The 20,000-nt window shown below is 49.5% G+C and overlaps 1 protein-coding gene across 1 annotated transcript in view; it reads left to right on the top strand.

The window, feature by feature from the left end:
• Positions 1–12,157, top strand: part of LOC311323961 (liprin-alpha-3-like) — a gene marked incomplete at both ends in the record, with an annotated part of 41,310 nt that extends 29,153 nt beyond the window's left edge. Inside the window, 7 exons of the mRNA XM_084456302.1 lie at positions 2,066–2,092; positions 3,081–3,256; positions 8,318–8,415; positions 9,553–9,728; positions 10,220–10,288; positions 11,270–11,432; positions 12,105–12,157. Coding sequence (XP_084312428.1) covers positions 2,066–2,092; positions 3,081–3,256; positions 8,318–8,415; positions 9,553–9,728; positions 10,220–10,288; positions 11,270–11,432; positions 12,105–12,157 — 762 coding nt within the window. The remainder of the gene's footprint in view (positions 1–2,065; positions 2,093–3,080; positions 3,257–8,317; positions 8,416–9,552; positions 9,729–10,219; positions 10,289–11,269; positions 11,433–12,104) is intronic.
• Between the last annotated feature and the right edge of the window lie 7,843 nt (positions 12,158–20,000).

The following is a 20,000-nucleotide window of genomic DNA, read 5'->3' as shown; positions in this document are numbered from 1 at the left end:
TACTACACTACACTAGACTACACAAGACTACACTACACTACACTAGACTACACTACACTAGATACACTACACTACACAATACTACACTACACTACATTAGACTACACTAGACTACACAAGACTACACTACACTACACTACACTACACTAGACTACACTGCACTACACTACACTACACTACACTACATTAGACTGCACTAGACTAGACTACACTACACTACACTAGACCACACTACACTACACTACACTACACTACACTACACTACACTACACTACACTAGATACACTAGACTAGACCACACTACACTAGACCACACTACACTACACTAGACTACACTACACTAGACTACACTACACTACACTACACTACACTACACTACACTACACTAGACTACACTACATTAGACTACACTACACTACACTAGACTGCACTAGATACACTAGACTGCACTAGATACACTAGACTACACAACACTACACTAGACTAGACTACTACACTACACTAGACTACACTAGACCACACTACACTACACTACATTAGACTACACTAAACTACACTAGACTACACTACACTAGATACACTAGACTACACAATACTACACTACACTACACTAGACTACACTACACTACATTAGACTACACTAGACTACACTACACTAGACTACACTACACTACACTACACTAGACTACACTAGACCACACTACACTAGACTACACTACATTAGACTACACTACACTACACTACACTAGACTGCACTAGATACACTAGACTACACAACACTACACTAGACTAGACTACACTACACTACACTACACTACACTACACTAGACTACAGTACACTACACTACAGTACACTACACTACACTAGACTACACTACACTACACTACACTACACTACACTAGACTACACTAGACTAGACTACACTACACTACACTACACTACACTACACTACACTACACTAGACTACACTACACTACACTACACTACACTACACTACACTAGACTACACTATACTAGACTAGACTACACTACACTACACTATACTAGACTACACTACACTACACTATACTAGACTACACTACACTACACTACACTACACTACACTACACTAGATACACTAGATACACTAGACTACACTACACTAGACTACACTAGATACACTAGACTACACTACACTAGACTACACTAGACTACACTACACTACACTAGATACACTAGACTACACTAGACTACACTAGATACACTAGACTACACTACACTAGACTACACTAGACTACACTACACTACACTACACTAGACTACACTAGATACACTACACTATATACACTAGACTACACTAGATACACTACACTAGATACACTAGACTACACTACACTACACTAGACTACACTAGATACACTACACTATATACACTAGATACACTACACTACACTACACTAGACTACACTAGATACACTACACTAGATACACTAGACTACACTACACTACACTATATACACTAGATACACTACACTACACTAGATACACTAGACTACACTACACTAGATACACTAGACTACACTACAGTTCAATGCGCTGTGTATGATCAGCTCTGACGGATTTACAAAACTGTGTATAAAAGTTGTTTCATCGGAGACAAAAAGAGACCATAGTCCTGTTAAATAAGCAGGTAATCCAGTATAATGTTTTTATGATTAAGAGTCAGATTTCTCAGGATGTAAACTGACAGTCCATCACTAAATAACTTGAAATGAAGCAGCCGGTCTGGATTGAAATAACCCGATGAACTGTGTTCTCTCTCTCTGTTTCTGATCAGGCATGTATGGCTGCACCTCTCCCTCACTATTCCCTACAAATCTATTTAAACGTAGCGTTTCTCCGACTAATTCTCATTCACTAACAAACTATTCCTCCTCCTTTCCTTCTCTCCTTCCTTCCCTCTCCTTCTTTACCTCCTCTCTGTCCCCTCCTGACTCCTATTTACTGTTAAAACACATCTTCTTCCTCTCCCTCCATCTCTCTATCCCTCCTCTCCTCCTCCTCTCTGCCCTGCCCCTCCACAAGGAGCAGAAAGAGTTCAGCTGGGACCAGGTGAGTCATCATTATGAGGAAATGATGTCACAAGATTAGCAGCAAAACAGCCACAGTGCTCGTATTCTGTTCCAGCCCTGAAAAGAGGAATGCTCTTCAGCGTGGTAGATTACAGCAGGCTGCCGCTCCACATTGTTTCAAGAGCAGCTGTGTCACAGAGATATGGAGATGAATCACTCATCACTTTAGAATTTCTCCCTGGTCTGATTTTCACCACACTCCCATCTCTTTGTGCTGCTCTCACCTACCCACTATCTCCATCCCTCTCTCCATCCCTCTCTCCATCCTTCTCTCATGCCCCTCTCCATCCCTCTCTCCATCCCTCTCTCATCCCTCTCTCCATCCTTCTCTACATCCCTCTCTCCATCCCTCTCTCCATCCTTCTCTCCATCCCTCTCTCCATCCCTCTTTCCATCCTTCTCTCCATCCCTCTCTCATCCTTCTCTCTCATCCTTCTCTCATCCCTCTCTCATCCCTCTCTCCACCCCTCTCTCCATCCTTCTCTCATGCCTCTCTCCATCCCTCTCTCCATCCTTCTCTCCATCCCTCTCTCCATCCCTCTCTCCATCCTTCTCTCATCCCTCTCTCCATCCCTCTCTCCATCCTTCTCTCATCCTTCTCTCTCATCCCTCTCTCCATCCCTCTCTCACCCCTCTCTCCATCCCTCTCTCATCCCTCTCTCCATCCTTCTCTCCATCCCTCTCTCCATCCCTCTCATCCCTCTCTCTATCCCTCTCTCCATCCCTCTCTCATCCTTCTCTCTATCCCTCTCTACATCCCTCTCTCATCCCTCTCTCATCCCTCTCTCCATCCCTCTCTACATCCCTCTCTCATCCCTCTCTACATCCCTCTCTCCATCCCTCTCTCATCCCTCTCTCCATCCCTCGCTCCATCCCACTATGTCTCTCTCTCCCTCCCTCTCTCCATCCCTCTCTCTCTCTCTCTCTCTCTCTATCTCCTCCTGGTCTCCCCACCCCCCCCCCTCCAGATCCTGGCCTACGGGGACATGAATCATGAGTGGGTGGGTAATGACTGGCTGCCCAGCCTGGGCCTGCCCCAGTACCGCTCCTACTTCATGGAGTCCCTGGTGGACGCACGCATGCTGGACCACCTCACCAAGAAGGAGCTGAGGGGGCAGCTCAAAATGGTGGACAGCTTCCACAGGTGAGACACAAAATGGTGGACAGCTTCTACAGGTACTGTAGGCACCAAAACATGACTCCAAGGCTGCGTTCCGAATCGCATACTTCTGTACTATATAGTATGCCAAAAAAGGATGTAGAGTATGTCCCGATGCATTGTATGCCACATGCAGTATGGTAAAAATACCAGGATGGCAGGATGACTACATCCAGTCATATTTTGCAGTATGCAGGCCAGCAGACTTGTCTGACTATTCTGACCCACAATGCATTGCACAGTGGAAATTACATCACATGTGCGAGTCGCGACAGCTGTGGAGGAATGTTGCTTCATGGACTGCGACGGATGTGGGCAAATTTCATGGCGCAATGTTATGACAAAGTGGTATGTCCCAATTGGATGAAAGTACGTACTTTCTAGGGCAGTGGTTCTTAACCTGGGTTCGATCGAACCCCTGGGGTTCGGTGAGTCAGTCTCAGGGGTTCGGCGGAGTTCAAGACACACACCCGACTCATATGATTTGTGATGACACGCCCCGCTTGGCCATCATTGGCTGCAGGTGACCACTCTACATCGCTTGGCCTATCTGTGCTGCAGGGAATTTGGTGCGCTCAGTAGTCGACTTTCTGAACTGGTCTCTGAAAGGCAACAGCAGAAGTCACACTGATTTGCAGTAAATATTCATTATTATGTTTTTGTTTTTGTGTGAAAATCATGTTTTGATGGTTTTGTTCTTTGAACACAGTGATGTTGATGCACTGTTCATTTTGTGCACCAGTAAAATATATACCTATGTTTTGAATTTGAAAAAATCTTCTGGAAAATCTTGGAAAAATTATTTTTCCAATTAAGGGTTCGGTGAATGCGCATATGAAACTGGTGGGGTTCTGTACCTCCAACAAGGTTAAGAACCACTGTTCTAGGGGCTGTAGTACTGATAAAAACTAGCAGTATGCGATTCGAAATGCAGCTTAAGTCTTAAATGGCCAATTGCAAAAAGCAGACTTGAAATACAGTACAAAAATGTCTTCCTCTTAATATTAAGATCAGAGGTGTCATGCCTATAGAACTTGAGGGGGCACATGCCCCCTCAGATTTAGGGGTGTCTTTTTTATTTTTTACATTTCTGTTATTGTTTGTTTACCATTACATTTTACATTGCGGAACTATGATTATTTTCTCTACTGAGAGGGATGGAGAGAGGGATGAGAGAGGGATGGAGAGAAGGATGTAGAAAGGGATGGAGAGAGGGATGGAGAGAAGGATGTAGATGTATTGTTTTCCCTTACTTTTATTTTGTCCTTGAAAGAACGCTACCGGTAAGTTTAATTTCACACCACTTGAGTGGCAACTGGTAGTGTGCTGTGTCCTGATTTTAAACTGCAAAAAGCACAAAAAAACACTAAAATTTCGCCTAATAACGCCTCCCTTCGCTATCTCGTGCCCCCTCGTTTTTTTGGGTTGCATGACGCCCCTGATTAAGATGGTCTTGCTTTCTAGTGCCTTCTATTGAATAAGCCTCTTGTTGTATCCTTCCGACAGCAATAAAAAAATAATAAAGCGCTCTGACACCAAAATGAAATAAATCTGTAATCTTTGGAAGTCGCAAGTGCGTCCAATCATTTTGAGCTGCCAACTTGAAATGATTGGATGGCTTACCTGCCTGTCAACCAACCTACCTGCCTAGCAAGGGCATCCCCCAGTTTGGAGGAGTGGCTTTGGAGGCCTGGAGGGAGGGGAGAGGATTTTGCTATATGAATTTATTTCAGATGTTCTCCCATTTTCTCCCAATTTGGTAGCCAACTGCTCCCGAATCATCCAACTGTCCCCTTGTCGCTGTAGAGAATTCTACCCGGTGGTTGGTGATCCAAAAAAGAGATCCAGCTACCTGACTCTCTCAGCTACCTGACTCTCTCATCTACCTGACTCTCTCATCTACCTGACTCTCTCATCTACCTGACTCTCTGATCTGACTCTCTCATCTACCTGACTCTCATCTACCTGACTCTCTCAGCTCCCTGACTCTCTCATCTACCTGACTCTCTCATCTACCTGACTCTCATCTACCTGACTCTCTCATCTACCTGACTCTCTGATCTGACTCTCTCATCTACCTGACTCTCATCTACCTGACTCTCTCAGCTCCCTGACTCTCTCATCTACCTGACTCTCTCATCTACCTGACTCTCTCATCTACCTGACTCTCTCATCTACCTGACTCTCTGATCTGACTCTCTCATCTACCTGACTCTCTCATCTACCTGACTCTCTCATCTACCTGACTCTCTCATCTACCTGACTCTCTCATCTACCTGACTCTCTCATCTACCTGACTCTCTCATCTACCTGACTCTCTCATCTACCTGACTCTCTCATCTACCTGACTCTCTCATCTACCTGACTCTCTGATCTGACTCTCTCATCTACCTGACTCTCATCTACCTGACTCTCTCAGCTCCCTGACTCTCTCATCTACCTGACTCTCTCATCTACCTGACTCTCATCTACCTGACTCTCTCATCTACCTGACTCTCTGATCTGACTCTCTCATCTACCTGACTCTCTCATCTACCTGACTCTCTCATCTACCTGACTCTCTGATCTGACTCTCTCAGCTCCCTGACTCTCTCATCTACCTGACTCTCTCATCTACCTGACTCTCTGATCTACCTGACTCTCTCATCTACCTGACTCTCTCATCTACCTGACTCTCTCATCTACCTGACTCTCTCAGCTCCCTGACTCTCTCATCTACCTGACTCTCTCATCTACCTGACTCTCTCATCTACCTGACTCTCTGATCTGACTCTCTCATCTACCTGACTCTCTCAGCTCCCTGACTCTCTCATCTGCCTGACTCTCTCATCTACCTGACTCTCATCTACCTGACTCTCTCATCTACCTGACTCTCTGATCTGACTCTCTCATCTACCTGACTCTCTCATCTACCTGACTCTCTGATCTGACTCTCTCATCTACCTGACTCTCTCATCTACCTGACTCTCTCAGCTCCCTGACTCTCTCATCTACCTGACTCTCTCAGCTACCTGACTCTCTCATCTACCTGACTCTCTCATCTACCTGACTCTCTCATCTACCTGACTCTCTGATCTACCTGACTCTCTCATCTACCTGACTCTCTCATCTACCTGACTCTCTCATCTACCTGACTCTCTCATCTACCTGACTCTCTCAGCTCCCTGACTCTCTCATCTACCTGACTCTCTCATCTACCTGACTCTCTCATCTACCTGACTCTCTCATCTACCTGACTCTCTCATCTACCTGACTCTCTGATCTGACTCTCTCATCTACCTGACTCTCTCATCTACCTGACTCTCTCATCTAACTGACTCTCTCATCTACCTGACTCTCTGATCTGACTCTCTCAGCTCCCTGACTCTCTCATCTACCTGACTCTCTCATCTACCTGACTCTCTCAGCTCCCTGACTCTCTCATCTACCTGACTCTCTCATCTACCTGACTCTCTCATCTACCTGACTCTCTCATCTACCTGACTCTCTGATCTGACTCTCTCATCTACCTGACTCTCTCATCTACCTGACTCTCTCATCTACCTGACTCTCTCATCTACCTGACTCTCTCATCTACCTGACTCTCTCATCTACCTGACTCTCTGATCTGACTCTCTCATCTACCTGACTCTCTCATCTACCTGACTCTCTGATCGACCTGACTCTCTCAGCTCCCTGACTCTCTCATCTACCTGACTCTCTGATCTGACTCTCTCAGCTCCCTGACTCTCTCATCTACCTGACTCTCTCATCTACCTGACTCTCTCATCTACCTGACTCTCTCATCTACCTGACTCTCTCATCTACCTGACTCTCTCAGCTCCCTGACTCTCTCATCTACCTGACTCTCTCATCTACCTTACTCTCTCATCTACCTGACTCTCTCATCTACCTGACTCTCTCATCTACCTGACTCTCTCATCTACCTGACTCTCTCATCTACCTGACTCTCTGATCTGACTCTCTCATCTACCTGACTCTCTCATCTACCTGACTCTCTCAGCTCCCTGACTCTCTGATCTGACTCTCTCATCTACCTGACTCTCTCATCTACCTGACTCTCTCAGCTCCCTGACTCTCTCATCTACCTGACTCTCTCATCTACCTGACTCTCTGATCTGACTCTCTCATCTACCTGACTCTCTCATCTACCTGACTCTCTGATCTACCTGACTCTCTCATCTACCTGACTCTCTCATCTACCTGACTCTCTCAGCTCCCTGCCTTTCTCGGCTCGCGACTGTGACTCCCAGACACCAGACGGGTGGAGGGGGGTCGCTGTGGCGCGGTGAATCCTCTAGCCAATATTTAAACTCCTGTAACCACCTTCAGGGAACGGCGGCCCAATATGCCTCTCACTTTTTCAGGGATCCGGCCACACCCGGCTGTGGCGAGACCAGGACCGTGACCCCCAGTCCCCCGTGGTGGGGCAAGCTGCGCCGACACACCCCGGTGCACTAGACCACCGCAGACGGCCATGTTGTCTGGTTCTGCTGGTGTCCCGTATAGATTTACTTGTCCGGCATAGGCGGGTTATGAAATGATGGGCCCCTGGGCACAGACCCGGAAAGCCCCCCCATCCATTTCATTCATCACATATTTGAATTTGGCCAATGAGCCGGCATCCAATTTGGAGAAAACTCACTCATAAAAGCAGCTTTACCCAGCTCGGCTTTGACTCGACAGACCTCAAGTCTGTGTGGAGGACTTGCTTTTTGGATTTCTTCCCAAAAGATGTGAATGGCCCTTGTTGCATGGAGTACTTCTTAAGTACTGTAGATAAACACTTAAAAAGTATCATGATGGTTTCTTTCTTGTGATGTCTTCAAAGTGAATGTTGTGGATTGTGTAGTGGATTTTTGGGGCTCTGTTATCGACATGAATGACTAAGCCCTTTGACTATGCGACAAGAGATACAAAGGGCCCCTGAGCTCTTTGACCCCTGAGCTCTTTGGCCCCTAGGTAATGAGTCTTTGCTGTGCGGTCTGTGACGCTGACGTTGGTGTCTTTGCTGTGCGGTCTGTGACGCTGACGTTGGTCCCCCAGGGTCAGTCTGCACTACGGCATCATGTGCCTGAAGAGGCTGAACTACGACCGCAAGGAGCTGGAGAGAAGAAGGGACGAGAGTCAGCACCAGAACCAGGGTGAGGAACATTAGAACCAGGGTGGGGAACACCAGAACCAGGGGGAGGAACACAACCAGGGTGAGGAACAGCAGAACCAGGGGGAGGAACATTAGAATCAGGGTGGGGGACACCAGAACCAGGGTGAGGAACAGCAGAACCAGGGTGAGGAACAGAACCAGGGTGAGGAACAGCAGAACCAGGGTGAGGAACACCAGAACCAGGGGGAGGAACATCAGAACCAGGGTGAGGAACAGCAGAACCAGGGGGAGGAACAGCAGAACCAGGGTGAGGAACAGCAGAACCAGGGTGGGGAACAGAGCCATGGGGAGAAACACCAGAACCAGGATGAGACTGCCAGGAAAAACAATCTGGTCACTCTAAACCAAACCACACTGTGATCACCTCACACCAAACCACACTGTGATCACCTCACACCAAACCACACACTGGTCACCTCACACCAAACCACACTGTGATCACCTCACACCAAACCACACTGTGATCACCTCACACCAAACCACACACTGGTCACCTCACACCAAACCACACTGTGATCACCTCACACCAAAACCACTGTATGAAGAGTCTGTGGGGGTCGTAATGTGTGTGAACGGTGCGGATACACACACACACACAACATGTGGGACACTGAGTTCACGCCTGTCCTGTTGGTTTACATCATGTTCTGACCCACTGGTAGATGTGCACAGACTACAGAGTATACACATGATTCAGTTACACAACCCTAACCTGTACACATGCTGAATGGTAAATGGACTGCATTGCATTTATCCAAAGCGCTTTACAATGAAGGCCTCTCATTCATCCATTCACACACACATTCACACACAAATGGCAGCAGCTGCCATGCAAGGTGCTAGCCTGCTCATTGGGAGCAATTTGGGGTTCAGTGTCTTGCCCAAGGACACTTCGACATGTGGAGAGGATGAGGCGGGTACACACACACACACACACACCCACACACACACACCCACACACACACACACACACACACACACACACACACAAACACACACACACACACACACACACACACACACACACACACACACACACACACACACTACTGTTGATTGACAATATCTGTGTTGATCAGTGATAGCTGCCTCTCATTCTGCCCCTCCCTGTTCACAGACGTAGTGGTATGGTCCAACGAGCGAGTGATGTGTTGGGTGCAGACCATTGGTCTGAAGGAGTTTGCAGACAACCTATCAGAGAGCGGCGTCCACGGTGCCCTCCTGGCCCTCGACGACACTTTCGACTACACCGACCTGGCCCTGCTCCTGCAGATACCCAATCAGAACACACAGGTACCCATCCTCCCACTCTCACCATCCAATCAGAACACACAGGTACCCATCCTCCCACTCTCACCGTCCAATCAGAACACACAGGTACCCCTCCTCCCACTCTCACCATCCAATCAGAACACACAGGTACCCATCCTCCCACTCTCACCGTCCAATCAGAACACACAGGTACCCATCCTCCCACTCTCACCGTCCAATCAGAACACACAGGTACCCATCCTCCCACCCTCACCGTCCAATCAGAACACACAGGTACCCATCCTCCCACTCTCACCATCCAATCAGAACAAACACGTGAACTCAACTCTCCTCCAATCAGAAGATACAGACAATCGACATGAGTCACATGACTCTACGGTCTGATCTCAAACTCTGTCAGCGGAATCATACGTGTCATACGCCTACAGCTGCTTGTTCACATCAAGATCATTTCTAGTCATGAAACAAGTCTGGATGATCTTAATGATGATCTCAAACCGTTCTTTCCCCAGGCACGGCAGCTCCTGGAGAAGGAATACAACGCGCTCATCTCCATGGGAACCGAGAGGAGGCCTGACGAGGTGAGGTGAAAAGCGCTAGAAAATCACAGTGACAGGAGAATGCTTCAGAACCACACGACGTGCAGTGTGGAAATGTCACCCTGGCCGTAGACTCGGTTCTAGTTCTGGGGGGCTCTAGTTCTGGGGGGCTCTAGTTCTGGGGGACTCTAGTTCTGGGGGGTTCTAGTTCTGGGAGGCTCTAGTTCTGGGGGACTCTAGTTCTGGTGGGTTCTAGTTCTGGGGGGTTCTAGTTCTGGGGGGTTCTAATTCTAGGGGGCTCTAGTTCTGGGGGGCTCTAATTCTAGGGGGCTCTAGTTCTGGGGGGTTCTAGTTCTGGTGGGTTCTAGTTCTGGTGGGTTCTAGTTCTGGGGGGTTCTAGTTCTGGGGGGCTCTAATTCTAGGGGGCTCTAGTTCTGGGGGGCTCTAATTCTAGGGGGCTCTAGTTCTGGGGGGTTCTAGTTCTGGTGGGTTCTAGTTCTGGTGGGTTCTAGTTCTGGGGGGTTCTAGTTCTGGGGGGCTCTAATTCTAGGGGGCTCTAGTTCTGGGGGGTTCTAGTTCTGGTGGGTTCTAGTTCTGGTGGGTTCTAGTTCTGGTGGGTTCTAGTTCTGGGGGGCTCTAATTCTAGGGGGCTCTAGTTCTGGGGGGTTCTAGTTCTGGGGGGTTCTAGTTCTGGGTTGCGCTGCGAATGAGTTGTCCAATGTTGTAAAGTTGAATTCACTAATGCTTCAAATCATTCGGTCATGCAGTTATCAACCCATAACAAACACACGTCTTCTCACACCCCACTGTAACCTGTAGTGTATCTCAGAAGAATTGCCATCAGGGACTGTGACAAATATTCAACATGTCTGTATTCCTCACTGTTTCAGATGCAGTCTAGTCACTCTCAGAGTTGTAACTGCGTCACCTTATCAGTGACGACGTTCTGTGTGTGACGATGTTCCATGTGTAACGATGTTCTGCGTGTGACGATGTTCCGTGTGTTCTGCGTTCCCCCCTCAGGATGGCACCAGGACGTTCACGCGGTCGCCCTCCTGGAGGAAGATGTTCAGAGAGAAGGACCTACGCGGCGTGACCTCCGACTCTTCGGAAACGCTCCCCGCCAACTTCCGTGCCTCCGCCATCTCCACGCCCTCCGTCACCCTGAGGAAGGTCCAGAGTGAAGGTGAGGGCTGACCTCACACTGCCCAGTCTTCCATGCTCCTTCCTGCTCCTATGCAAATATGGAATGCTACAATATTTTTCCTGATTATCATGATGATGTGAATCTCCTTTTCTTGTTTTGATTCTGAGAGATCTCTAGAACTCTCAGGCTCTTTAGTGTTCTAAATCTCTAGAACGCTCAGCCTCTTTGTTCAAAATCTCTAGAACTCTCAGCCTCTTTGTTCAAAATCTCTAGAACTCTCAGGCTCTTTGTTCTAAATCTCTAGAACTCTCAGGCTCTTAAGTGTTCTAAATCTCTAGAACTCTCAGGCTCTTTAGTGTTCTAAATCTCTAGAACTCTCAGGCTCTTTGTTCTAAATCTCTAGAACTCTCAGGCTCTTTAGTGTTCTAAATCTCTAGAACTCTCAGGCTCTTTAGTGTTCTAAATCTCTAGAACTCTCAGGCTCTTTAGTGTTCTAAATCTCTAGAACTCTCAGGCTCTTTAGTTAAGTGTTATACATCTCTAGAGCTCTCAGGCTCTTTAGTTAAGTGCTCTAAATCTCTAGAACTCTCAGGCTCTTAGTGAAGTGTTCTAAAGTGGTCATCTGATGTCATCCATTTTCTAATCCTGATAATAACTGTCCTCTCACTCTTCTCCTCTCTCCGTCTCTCTCTCCCCTCTCTCTCTCTCTAGTGAACTCGTGTCCTCGGGGAGAGGCGGGGTCAGTGAGAACCTACTCCTGCTGAAAGATAAGCACACCAGGTGAGGAGGAGGCAGCCCTCGTCAGCACGTATGCCGACAGGTCAGGTTCGGCAGAGATGAATTCACACCATGACTGTGGCGGTACTCAGAGTTCTTGATTCTGTTCTAGAGCCCCCCCCCCCAAAAAAAATCAACCCTGTTATTTTAATTTTTTTAAAGAAGAACAAAAGAAGAGGAAGAGAACCGAGGATGCTAGAACATGAATAACAGGACTTCTAATGAGAAGGAGCCTTGAAGACCTGTTCCTCATCGGGTCTCTCTTTCTCTCTGTCTCTCTGTCTCCATTTCAATCCACAGTTGTGTGGCATGAAGCTGTTTTGATGATATAGAAAGTGACTCCATCGCCCCATCGTGAGTTCATCATCCGTAGCGTGTGTGAGATGGCAATATTGACACAATGACTCTATTTTTATTTTTTTCTCACTGGTAGTGAAATGGCATTCCTATTCAGAATGGTGGCCCCGGGTTAATGCTTCTTTGACCTGGGTAACGGACAGAACATACAGTGTCTTGTAAATAAATTTAAAAAAAGCTCTGTACTAAAGTGGTGTGAGGAGGGAGGGAGTGATGGAGGGAGGGAGGGAGGGAGAGGGAAGGGGAGGGGTGAGGAAGTATGTTCTTAAGCCATAACAGACAATGACATGCACAAAACCAATGAGACAGATGGACAGTTAGTGAAGTGCATTATAACAACATCCTGTTCTAATAATACAAAAAGAAGTTTAACGTTTGTGTTAATATGCATGCTAAAACAAATCATTTTAGAGTGAGACTAAATGATACCAATCATCTAATGACATGAAAGCTTGGGTAAGGAATTTGTAAAATGTGTGTATTTTATTTCGATCATTTTTTATGATGACTTCTATTGTATGTATGTATGACTGTATGTATGTATGTATGTATGTATGTGCATGTATGTATGTGTGTGTGTATGTATGACTATATGTATGTATGTATGTATGTATGTGCATGTATGTATGTACTGTATGTATGTATGTATGTATGTATTGAACTGTATGTTCATTTCATATTTAGTTAAGAGTGACTGTAATTTAATTTTAGGTTTGAGGGTAAATACGTTTTCAGTTATCAACATTTAAGATATGCTACTTGTATGTGTACATTTTGAAAACAAATTGTGTTATGATTTAAATTAATATGAATAATGAAGAGTAGTGATGATAATTGAATATAATATGATAATAATAATGATAATAATAATTATAATAATAATGATAATGATTGTAAAAGCTGTAATAAAAAATACCGTAAAATGCTACTCCATGATACCCGAGTGATTATTCATTCATTGTATTCATTCAGTTTGTGTATATTTTCCTCAGGAAGTGACAGTCAAATGCTTGGAAATCTTTAGGGAAGATATTATGCAAGGAAGATCATTTGTTTCACAGCTACTTTATTTATTTATTTTCAATTACTGGCTCGATCTCCCCTTACCCATTGTCTACCCCCCGCCCCTGCTCTGTCTCATCAATCTGTACTTCCCAAGAACTTTGGCATATTCCAGTTCAATTCCTGTGAGTTCCTGTGGCTTACGCTAGGCCAGAGGATGTTTAAAGACGAGTCAGCGGTCTGATGTGCAGGCGCCTTGCGGGTGGTGGTGACTGAGCTCTGTTTGACCTGGGTCCCTGAATGATGCTTCACTAAAGGTTGTTATGACCGGGTTGGATTTGGACCCAAACGCACGACACAGGAGGCAGAGAAAAAATGCAAAGCCCAAAGGGCGGTTTAATACTAAATGCAAAAGTCCAGCAGGCAAGCTCAAAAACGATAAACAGGCAGGGGTCAGGCGATCAACAAACAATGTCCAATATCCGTAATCCGTAATCAAAAGTCCATATCCAGAATCCAGAAGGGATACCCCCCCCCAAGCGGGAGCCACCTGGCGACCGACCGGGGGCATCAGGATGGGCCCGGTAGAAGTCGCGGAGGAGAACAGGGGTCATGATCTGGGACCGAGGAACCCAGCTCCGTTCCGTTCCGCACCGCGGGAGGCGCGCGCTGTAGCGCGGAGCAGGGCGGACCGCACTGCGGACCAGACCCTCTGGCACCGGCGGAGATGAGCCTGGACCGACGGTACCGATGCCTCGGCCTCCTGGAGCAGGAACAGGGGTGGCTGGTACCCCAGGGAGCACTCGAAGGGTGACTTGCCGGTGGAATTGCTGACCATGGCGTTCAGTGAGTACTCGACCCAGGGCAGGTCCTGACTCCAGGAGGATGCGTGAAGGGAGGACATGCACCGGAGGGCTGACTTCAGGCTCTGGTTGGCTCTCTCCGCCTGGCCGTTGGTCTGTGGATGGTAACCAGAAGAGAGACTGACCGTGGCCCCAATCCCCGCACAGAATGCCCTCCATACCTGAGACGTGAACTGGGGTCCACGGTCAGACAGCACATCCTGGGGCAGACCGTAGAGCCGAAAGACGTGCTCAGTCAGCAGCTCCGCCGTCTCCATCGAGGTGGGGAGCTTGGGTAGGGCCACGAGGCGCACAGACTTCGAAAACCGGTCCACAATGGTCAGGATGGTGGTGTTTCCCTGGGAGGGAGGGAGACCGGTCACGAAGTCCAGTGCGATGTGTCACCACGGACGACTGGGCACAGGAAGGGGTCGCAACAGGCCAGCCGGCGGCTGGTGGGATGCCTTGCTGCGGACGCAGGTGGTGCAGGCGGCGACGAACTCTCTGACGTCCGCCGCCATGGTGGGCCACCAGAACCGCCGGCGTAGGAATGACAGCGTACGGTGGGAACCCGGGTGGCAGGCAAACCAGCTCGCATGTCCCCACTGGAGCACTTGGGTCCGGACGGCATCCGGAACGAACAGCTGGTTGGGCGGGCCAGTCCGGGGATCGGGTTGGGTGCGCTGGGCCCTCCTGACCACTGCCTTGACCTTCATGGTGACCACTCCGATCACCCGGGAGGCGGGAAGAATGGTGTCCGGAGTGGTCAGATCCTCCCCTGCCGCATAAAGCCAAGACAGTGCGTCAGCCTTGGTGTTCTTGGACCCTGGACGGTAAGTGATGTGGAAATTAAACCGTCCGAGGTACAGGGCCCAGCGCGCCTGACGGGAGGTCAGCCGCCTGGCCAACCTGAGGTAGGTCAGGTTCTTGTGGTCCGACCAGACGGTGACGGGGTGCTCTGCGCCCTCTAGCCAGTGCCGCCACTCCTGGAAGGCCTCCACAACAGCCAGCAGCTCCCTGTTGCCGATGTCGTAGTTCTCCTCTGCGGGTGTGAAGCGGCGGGAGAAGAAGGCGCAGGGATGCATCTTCTGGTCGGCCGCTGACTGTTGTGAGAGAACCCCGCCGAGACCTGTGTCTGAAGCGTCCACCTCCATGGTGAAGGGCCTCGAGGGGTCGGGATGGAGCAGGACCGGCGCGGAGGTGAACTGCCTCTTGAGGTCGGTGAAGGCGGCACTGGCTGCAGGTGTCCAGGTAAAAGGACGCAGAGAGGAGGTGAGGGCAGTGAGGGGAGCGGCCACCTGGCTGTAGTCACGTATGAATCGCCGGTAGAAGTTGGCGAAGCCAAGGAAGGACTGCAGCTGCTTACGGGTGGTGGATTGGCTCCACTCGACGACAGCCTGGATCTTCTTGGGATCAGGTCGAGTTTGTCCACCTTCCACGATAAGTCCCAGGAACTCCACAGAGGGAGTGTGGAAGGTGCACTTCTCGGCCTTGATGAAGAGGCGGTTCTCCAGGAGACGCTGGATGACAAGGCGGACATGCTGGACGTGTTCCTCAGCGCTCCTGGAGAACACCAGGATGTCGTCGAGGTAGAGCACAACAAAGATATCCAGCATGTCCCGGAGGATGTCATTCATCATAGCCTGGAACACGGAGGGGGCGTTGGTGAGGCCAAACGGCATGACCAGGTATTCGTAATGGCCTTGGGGAGTCTTGAACGCGGTCTTCCACTCATCCCCCTCACGGATTCGAACCAGGTGGTAGGCGTTCCGGAGGTCCAACTTCGTGAAGATGGTGGCCTCCAGGAGGGGTTCGAAGTTGGAACTCATGAGGGGGAGAGGGTACGTCTTCCTGATGGTGATGGCGTTCAGCTCCCGGTAGTCAATGCATGGCCTGAGGTCCCCACCCTTCTTCTTCACAAAGAAGAACCCTGCCGCCACCGGGGAGAGAGTGGGTCGGATGAGGCCCTCAGCCAGACACTCAGAGATGTAGCTGTCCATAGCCACCTTCTCAGGGAGGGAGAGGTTGTACAGGCGACTGACTGGGAGCTGGGCGCCGGGGCGGAGCTCAATGGCGCAGTCGTAGGGCCGGTGCGGGGGAAGGGTGCGGGCGCGCTCCTTGCTGAAGGCCTCTCCCAGGTCGTGGTAAACCTTTGGCACGGTGGAGAGGTCGGGGGGAGCAGGGGGCGGCCGAGACGACAGGGAGGGAGTCTGAGCAGCACGGAGGCACCGCGCGTAACAGGCCGTGCTCCAGCTCAGAATGCGGCCGGGGCCGTAGCTGACATGTGGCACATGGAGCTCCAGCCACGGTCGGCCCAGAATGAGAGGAGCCTGGGGGGTCTCGAGAATGTAGAACCGGATCTCCTCCATGTGATTTCCCGAAATTGTCATGGTCAGAGGCTCGGTCCGGTGTGTGAGGGGACCTAGGTCTTGTCCATCCAAGGCCGAGACGGTGAGAGGGGTTTCCAGGGTGGCGAGGGGGAAAGCCGCTGAGGCGGCAAGGTGCGCATCAACAAAGTTGTCATCAGCCCCAGAGTCAATGAGCGCACCGATGGTAAGCGTCTGCCCGTGCCAGGCGAGGGTAACTTCGAACCGGGCAAGGCTGACAGATGGTGGGGAATGGGTAACACGGCTCACCAGAAATCCCCTCCTGGCTGGTGAGCCTACTCTTTTGGCAGAGTGGGACAGTTGTCCCTCAGATGGCCCTTAGCTCCACAGTAGAGACACAATCCCAGTGCCCTCCTTCGGTCCTTCTCAACAGCAGTGAGGCGAGCCCTACCCACTTGCATGGGCTCTTCGCTGGTGAGAGCAGGCATGGTCGGGGTGAGTGGAACGGTGGAGGAGCTGGTACCGAACACGCCCGGACAGCGACCAGAGGGGGCGGGATGACGCAGCGCTTTCTCACGCTTCCTCTCCTGGTTGCGTTCGTCGATCTCCATTGCGAGAAAGATGAGTTGGTTAAGGGAGGTGGGGCGGTCCCTGACCAGCGCGTCCTTGAGAGTCTCGCTCAGGCCTCGTCGGAACTCGCTGCGCAGACCGATGTCGTTCCACCCGCTACCCATAGCCAGGGTGCGGAACTCGGTAGCGTAGGCAGCCACGGAGCGGCCACCTGACCATCAGCAGCATGATCAAAAACTAGCCTAAACTCGGCCTCAAAAGCAGCATAGTCATCGCGGAGGTGACTGCCCGGACCCAGGGCTGCCTGGACCCACTTCAGAGCCTCCCCAGTGGTGAGTGTAGCGATGTAGCCCACCCGTGCAGCGCCAGACCAATATATGCTGGGTTGATGTTGGAAAATGTATCCACACTGCATGAGGAAGCCCCTACACTCAGAGAAAGTCCCATCGTATGGCTTGGGGCTAGCTAGGTGAGGTTCACGCTGGGGCTGGGGGGCCACAGGAACAGGCTGGGGCGTCGGCACGGGGGCTGGAGCGGGAATGGGTGCTGATGCCACAGGAGCTGCCGGACTTGCCTGGGACACGATGGAGGTGAGGGCTGCGATCTGGGTGGACATCGCCTGAACCATGGCAACCAGGCCCTGGATCTGCTGAGACTGAGCCTGTTGTTGGGTGTTCTGAACCTCCATCCGTGTATGTAGATCGGTCATTGCGACAGAGGCCTCCCGCAGTAGTCGGGCATGATCAGCGATCACCCGTCCTTGGAGTTGGAGAGCCGAAGGTGTCTCCGCTTGCTCTCCAGTGCCGGCTGGGTCCATACTGGCCAGATCTTCTGTTATGACCGGATTGGATTTGGACCCAAACGCACGACACAGGAGGCAGAGAAAAAATGCAAAGCCCAAAGGGCGGTTTAATACTAAATGCAAAAGTCCAGCACGCAAGGTCAAAAACGATAAACAGGCAGGGGTCAGGCGATCAACAAACAATGTCCAATATCCGTAATCCGTAATCAAAAGTTCATACCCAGAAGGGGGGTCAGGGAATCCGTGTTTCAGTCCAGGGGTGGTGATAGCAGGCAAGCCGAGCACTGCACACTGGGTCTGGAGGGGAAAAAAAACGGAACGAGAAAAAAATGGATAAGCAAAACTGAAAACACGAAAAGGTAAAAAAAAAAACACAACAGAGATACGGACAGCAATCAACGTAGTCTAAGCTGGCTAGGGTACTTGCCACAGGTATTCTATGGGAAGATCTGGCGATGAGCATGGAGAAAACCAGGGTTCTTGTAGGCAGGCGATGATGATGATGATTGGGACCCGGTGCGCAGCACTCAGCCGTAAGCTCGTTCACTAATCACCATGATTGCCTTCACCTGTGGCGTTGGAGCGCGCGCCGTGCGTGTGCTGAGGTGCTGGGCGTCTCAGGATTACTCTCCGGGGATGAGGAGCGCGAATGCGCCCCATCTCCGGAGTCAGGAGGCGGGTATTCGGGAGACCCCGAACGCCGCGGGGTAGAGCCGGACCGACGCACGTTGCGTCGGGCCACCGGCAAGCTCGGAGGAGCGGAGGGGAATGCGCGCGGAGGTGCCGCCGTAACAAAAGATGTTGAACAAGGTCAAAGGGCAGACTGTACGTACTGTACCTCTTTTGGGGATTCAACAAAGTTACCCCTTCTGTATAATGATGTTCTGTTTGATATCATACTGTATTATATATATATATATATATATATATATATATATATATATATATATATATATATATATATATATATATAGCCAACGTGTTAAAGGAGTCATATTATGCTAATTTTTAACTATTTAATATAAGTCTTTGGGGTCCCCAAAACATGTCTTTGAGTATTTTTGCTGAAAATACCACTCAGAATAAATGGTCTAGCATGACTCTACACCCCTCCGTTGACCACGAGATCAGATTGAGCGGATTGAGCGCTTTTTTCATATGCAAATGAGCTCAGCTAAGAGCAAGTTGGCAGGCTAGAGAACGAGGGCTGTTGACGGCGCTATGCTACCTCAAATATAGCTGGCTAGCCTGGACCATCCTCACTCGATGCCACTGTGACAAAGGTCATTGTCCTCTCTCCCTGACTAAACATGATAGTGCCCATGTTATTATCTCCACGGTTGCATGCTGTTACCGCTACATTCGCTAGCTAGACACCACCAGGCTATATGACACCATTCGACTACGAACAGTAAAGGCTAGATTCTATAGGCCGAGGGGAATCCAATGATGTCCACTTCTTAACATTTGATCATTTTTAATGGTCGATGAACTAGAAGTCTACCAATTCCATTCCCTTAACGTTACTCTCACATACATGATGAGACGAGCATCCGGGTTGAGGCAAAAGGGGAGTTTGTTTGTGTTAGCTAGTTGGCCTTAGTACTATATGCAAACAAATACACAGCATACTTACTTGCAGTTTCTGCATAATTTCTACAGACAAATGGTATTGCTTGATCATCCAGAAACAGTTATCTGAAAATCCTGCATTTTACTGACCCAGGTTAGAAAAGCAATCGGGCAAAAAATGGCTAGCACACACTGCCAGTGTTTCGTCAATTTCAGCGGGAACGTTGCCATCAAAAATAAAATGTATCCACTCAGCTCTGCTGTCCTTTGAGCTTGGGAGATGATCTGTGCTGCTTAGAACTTCCAAGAACAGAGCATTTTCCATGCGAAGACATCATGCTAGCTAGCGGGACCTGCA

This window comes from Borostomias antarcticus (genome assembly GCF_949987555.1).
Source record: "Borostomias antarcticus genome assembly, chromosome: 22".
NCBI classification, from domain to species: domain Eukaryota; kingdom Metazoa; phylum Chordata; class Actinopteri; order Stomiiformes; family Stomiidae; genus Borostomias; species Borostomias antarcticus.
This window is presented reverse-complemented; position numbering and strand designations above follow the sequence as displayed.